This window comes from Haliotis rufescens, unplaced genomic scaffold (genome assembly GCF_023055435.1).
Source record: "Haliotis rufescens isolate VD_foot unplaced genomic scaffold, xgHalRufe1.0.p SCAF_7, whole genome shotgun sequence".
NCBI classification, from domain to species: domain Eukaryota; kingdom Metazoa; phylum Mollusca; class Gastropoda; order Lepetellida; family Haliotidae; genus Haliotis; species Haliotis rufescens.
Window position 1 is genome coordinate 51,783,000 of NW_025964361.1, and position 6,000 is coordinate 51,788,999.

General features: G+C 39.2%; 1 protein-coding gene across 1 annotated transcript in view; it reads right to left on the bottom strand.

Annotated features, from left to right (window-relative positions):
- LOC124111244 (protein dachsous-like) overlaps positions 1-5,590 on the bottom strand; it is a 105,973-nt gene extending 100,383 nt beyond the window's left edge. Inside the window, exon 1 of the mRNA XM_046470891.2 lies at positions 3,051-5,590. Coding sequence (XP_046326847.2) covers positions 3,051-4,805 — 1,755 coding nt within the window. The 5' untranslated portion in view covers positions 4,806-5,590. The remainder of the gene's footprint in view (positions 1-3,050) is intronic.
- Positions 5,591-6,000: the final 410 nt, after the last annotated feature.

Sequence of the window (6,000 nt, forward strand, 5' to 3'; positions counted from 1 at the left end):
ATTAAAGCAGTACCTCCCTGCTCCTTAATTAGCATATCAATGTACCTGTCAGCATATTTCTAACAAAAAGCATCATCCATCAAGATGCAGCTTCAGTCAGTAGACAGTAACTGTGCCAATCTCAACTATCTTGAATCTCAATGACATCACAACGAATATGATATTGTTACTTATGCCACGATGATTGGGCTAATTTCATTGTTATATAAGGTCTTCTTACACAATTGTGTTAGAAGGGTAACAAATCATGGAAATTTGTCAAATCAAGATAACAAACAAGTTTTATGTAAGATTTACATGTTTATTTTGAGATCTCACCCATCGAAAAAGCAAACATGAACAATGCTTCAATGCAACTAAAACAATATGTATGCCATTCAAAGACGTAGCTTGTATACTACTCAAAAGAAGTTAAAGAACACCAGATACTGTCATATTATTCATGACAGACTAATTATCGTAATATGAAAGAATCGGACGTTCGTTACCTTCTTTTGAGTAATATATTTATCAATCAGCAAGATACATTTTATCAATTAAGGTAAAGATTCAAAATAAATCTTTCCATAATTAAATTAGTCAAATCATTTCCCACTATGTCCAGGTCATAACGGATGCTGAAAAACCAATAACAAATCTACAGCATCAGGAAGATTAGCATAGAGGTCCACCTTGGTCACACAGAAGATCGAGGGTGTCCAGGACATGCCACATTTCGTCCATGTTGCTCTTTGACACTGACCGGTGACAGACAAACACACTGGATATTGGTTTAGTTTAACCCTCAGCATTTTCCCATACACAAGTTTGCTTTCTTCTAGCGAGGAAACCAAGTCAAGTGATTCTCTAATGGAATTTTCACCGGTTTATCAACATGGATGGTATCAACAGCCCTTTTCAAATTCTTCCATTTTGGGTTCAACAAAAAACTGTTTGAGAAATAATTGTCAGTAACCTGCCAACAGAAACCTATATGGAGACACTGAAAATGGAGTTAAAGACTAACATCTTGTCTCTGAAATGAGCATATTGTACAGAAAAAAAGTTGTTAAATTGTCTTAATAAATATAATATAAAAGGAGCCCAGAGACACTTCCTTTTCAGATACTACAGTAATCTAGACTTGCCAAACACTATAGACTTGCATTGGCTGTATTGTATATATTGTATCAGGGTCTGTATGACAGTCTAAAGAAGTCAGTGTTGGAACAGATATTAGATATTCACAACATAAGTAAACTAATAAAAGATATCCCACTATACAAACCATCCAAAAAGTGATATGTTTGTGTAATGTATAAGTTTTGTACATGTCATACCATCTTATCCACACATCCTTTGTGACCCTAATGACATATTTCACACCTGTCTTATCAACACAGCCATACCTGGGAAACTAATTCCATCTTAACACCCCCCAAACAATGAATTCCAACCACATCAGCTTACAGCCTTACAATGTGATTGCTAACATTGTCAAAGTTTCAGGGTTGGAATTCAACTGTGAAAGTCGTTTCACTGACAAGTCAACCATATCAAATTAACACCATTTCATATGGCCTAAATCTCATTCAATCAACTCTACCAGTTATATTTTCCTAACAATTACACACAACTTGTACTGAGCCAGAGAGTATTGGTATCAATCTGGTATTGCAAAAAGTAGAAAATTGAGTAAAATTCCTAACACCAACAAAAAAGGTCCTTCTATACAAACCTTGATATACACAAATCAATTGCCCATATACTTATAGATTTATAGAAGACCTGCAAAGTGACAAGGCACAAAGTTAAAATGCTTTCAATAGACACCACTAAAACAGTAGTTAGGTGAATAGTGAGTGTTTCTGGCACAGACACATTGTCTCCCAGCACTTGTTAAGTATAACCTGACGCCAGGATTGTTGTGTCACCAGGTTTGGCCACCTGAAGCTACAACCAACCCGGGGTTGAAGTAGACACCTCCTGCAAAGTTTTCACCACTCGCATTGTCAAATCACTTTCTCCTACCCTCCTCAAAACAATACTGTCACTGCTGGACATGAATGAGTTTGATTCTCACAATAGCTTTATGCTTCATTTAAGTGTTCCAAAGATCTTAACTTGACCACTGTGTGTCAGGTTTGACCAAGGGTCATTGGTGCAAAAATCTATTCTAGAAGCAGATGGCTTTTAATGCAATATGGGAGAGGATTCTAATGATGTTCCAGTTCGCTGGTGCGTGTCAAGCAGTTTCCATATAAAATAGAACATGGCTACAGAATCCTTTTTTAAATTGATCCTTTTTGTTGCAAGGACTTTTTCCTCACTGGTTCAGATCGACTCATGCTAGATTGGCTACAAGGGCGTACCAGTACAACATATTGCAGAGAACATACATGATGGAATCAATTGTCCGTTTGTGAACACTGTACAGCACAGAAAGGCTGATGAGGACAGGTTTTACAAGTACCTGAGAGGACACAGTACACTGGAAATTAATGCAACCATCATACAAGCATCACACTGTTCTATCATATACTAGATAGTGAATTGACATAGATAATGGTATGTTTGTATGTAGAGTTTGATGTGACTAATCCCCGGCTCCACGGTCTGTTGACTACAGGTACATCGCATATTTCAACTCAGCAGCTGTCTACAGTGTGTGAATGCTTGGATGAACAGTCAAGCAGTTTGTCATGCATTCACTGTGTGGATTGAATCATTTGATTCTGCTGTGTTCGAAACAAAATAAAAAGTTTAATAGGGTGGGAGACACATAAAAAACAACTCGACACTGTACAATATTTACAAGATGACAACTTATATAACAAAGAAACCAGTTTTACTTCAAGGGACAATTTTAGAAATTTATATTTACATAAAAGGCTTTGAACAAGCTTGAACAAGACGGTATTTAAAAGTTTACCAGAAATTTGGAACTATTAGTCACTGTGTTCTATGAAACATATCAAGAATAATTCTGATGCTTGAAAAATCATCTTGTAAATATTGTCTTACATCAGTACCCAAGCTGTACACCTGAGGACAATGAAGAGTATTTTTACCTGTAAGATGCATTGGCCAACCGCCTTGTCCTCAGGAACAGAGGCCGAGTAGAAACTCTGATCAAACTCTGGCTGTTTATCATTGACATCCCTGACAGTAATTATCACCGTAGCTGACGATATCCGTGGGGTCTCGCCACCATCCGATGCAATCACTGTAAGTCTGGGTTGTGCTTCAATTTCACAATCTATCGCTGACTTTGTCGTAATAAGACCAGTGTTACTGTCAATTTGAAACCAGGACGTTGGGGTTCTGTCCGAAATGCTGTAAAGTATCCGAGCGTTGTTTCCATCGTCAGGATCTGTTGCTGAAACTTTCACAACGTAGGTACCAGGTTCAGCAACTTCATGAATTTCGGCTGTGTAGATCTGTTGTGTGAAGACTGGATCGTTGTCGTTAATGTCCTCTATCCAAATCGTAAACGAGTAAGAAGCATGAAGAGGAGGTTCACCAGCATCTGTTGCAATAACTGTCAGATTATAAAACGGTTTTACTTCACGGTCTGGTGGTTTGGAAACAACGATGAGGTACACTACTCCGCTTGATTCATGGAGGTCAAAGACACCATCACCCCCAAGAAGGGTAATATTTGCATCAAAATATTCCTTTGGACTGTCGGGATCAGTGATTGAAATTCTTGCAACAAGTGTACCTTCACGAACATTTTCAGATATTTTACCCGTTTTGTTTCCATCTGATTGTAGAAAAGTAAGGCTGATATTTGCAGGCAATTCGTTGATGTTTTTCAAATCTATTTCCAAAGCAGCGCTGGCTCTTTGTGGGCTGGAGCCATTATCTTTGGCAAAAATGGCTACCCGAAAATTTGGAATTGTTTCATAATCAAGGGGTTTGTTAACCCTGACCACACCTGTCACCGGATCCACACGGAAATACTTTGCTCTTTCCGATTGAGGATCCAATTGGTAGGTGACAATTCCGTTCTCTCCAGCATCATCATCTGTTGCTGAAACTTGCAAAACACTTGTTCCGATGGTTGTGTTCTCTGGTATCAAAGCATGATATCGACTGAGAGTAAAGCGGGGCTGATTGTCATTTTGATCAATGAGCAAAATTTCTAGATTAAGTTCTGCAGTTTTGGGTGGATTCCCTCCATCTGAGGCTCGTATCACCAGGTCATATCTTGATTGAGTTTCGTAATCAAGTTCTTTGTTTATAAGTAAGTCTAAAAGCCAATCAAAACTCCCAGATGTTCGTGTTTCTAATCGAAAATGTTGCTCATCGTTTCCAGAAACTATTCTACAATCCTGGATTCCAAATAATGAATCTCTATCTGTGGCAGTGCCTAGGGGGTACTTGGCTTCTTTAGGAGCTCCTTCCGATATTCTCAGTGTCTGAGTCTTATTTGGGAAACTAGGACTGTTATCATTTATATCCACTAACCGCACTTGGACATCAATGAATTCACTATTACTATCCTGAACATAAAATGAGTAGAGGTCTTTACTTTCTCTGTCAAGTCGTAATTTGGTAAAAAGGGTTCCTGTTTGCTGATCTAATCTGAAATTATTTTCAGGAATTACAAACTCTATAGGGGGTACTATGTTGCTATTGGAAGCACCAATTCTACCAATTCTAGTACCCGGAGGTTCTTCCTCCATCACTTCAAATGTCTCTTTTATTTGTTGTTGTTTTGACTTGGAGGGTGAGAGCGCAAGCAGAAACAACACAAGCAATCGAGTCCCCCATTTTCTCTCTCCTTTCCCGACCCTCATTGCTGGCGTATAGGCACTCATTGCGCGGCCAGCAAATATTATTTTCTATCAAATCTTCACCATATTTCTTAAAATTGGTCATTCATCCAGTTGCCTACAAGCACTATACATTTACACCTGTAATCTGAAGATCGCGCATTCAGTTCATTTACACATGGTAACGGCGAAATGGCTTTGTCGCTATAGTTGACATTAATCTATAACGGAATACGTCATGACAGCATACACAAACCGTCAAATAATCACTCCGAGGTATCACAATAACGTATATCCTTTTCGTATTCCAAGCTTCCAGGTTCGTTGTTGTTTGAGGCCTGGATCTGTTTATAGTCGAGTACACAATAACGCACGTCCAAATTGCATTTGACACGACAGGTGAATATAGTCTCCGCACTGCAATTAGCACATGGTACACTTCCGAAATAACACAGTGATAAGCATAGTATCTGACTTTACTGGCATTGGTCGTTTTCACGCCTCGCACAGGCTGAGATTCACATTTGAGGTCCGCGACCCACCGTAGAGGCCGAATATACACACAGTGTTGTTTCGGGGGACCTACCTCTCTCACCTGTAAAAGCGAGCGAAGCTTGTCCCGTTTCCACGCCGCTGAATAAGTCCACTAAGTTGCTACACACAAAGTCGTGATCAAGGCTCGCTCGATAGCCACGACTTTTTCGATATATATCCAACTTTTTTGTACTCCATGTGTTTTATGTCCACTTTGTGGCCAGTTATAAGAGTTCACGTTTCGACTTCGCGGCCACACTGTGGTATCAACACACAGCCTCGCTTTGAGACACACACTCGGGTCACGTGACTACTGCTTCGTGCTGTCTGCTCGAGTTGTGTAGCTCGCTCGTCTAGGCGAAGGGAGAGAATTGTCGGCCTCTTTGAAATCGACATCAGTTAGTTAGAGATGATTAGCAGCATGTCAAAGTGCATTGCTAAGATGCTGGGAGTGCGCGTAGCGCATCCATCATAATAATAAGACTTCGTTTGATGACTTAAGGTTGCACGTACGATTCATGTATTAATATATGTCGTTACAATAAATGTCACCGTGACTATCAAACAAATGTATAAGAATTACAAACTGACCTCAAAGAACATCTGCATTTGGAAATAACTTCTGTGCCACTGGATTTCTTCAAAGACACTTCCAAAAGTGACATGCATATTTCATTCTTTAATTTCACTTTTGAGTACTTTTGTC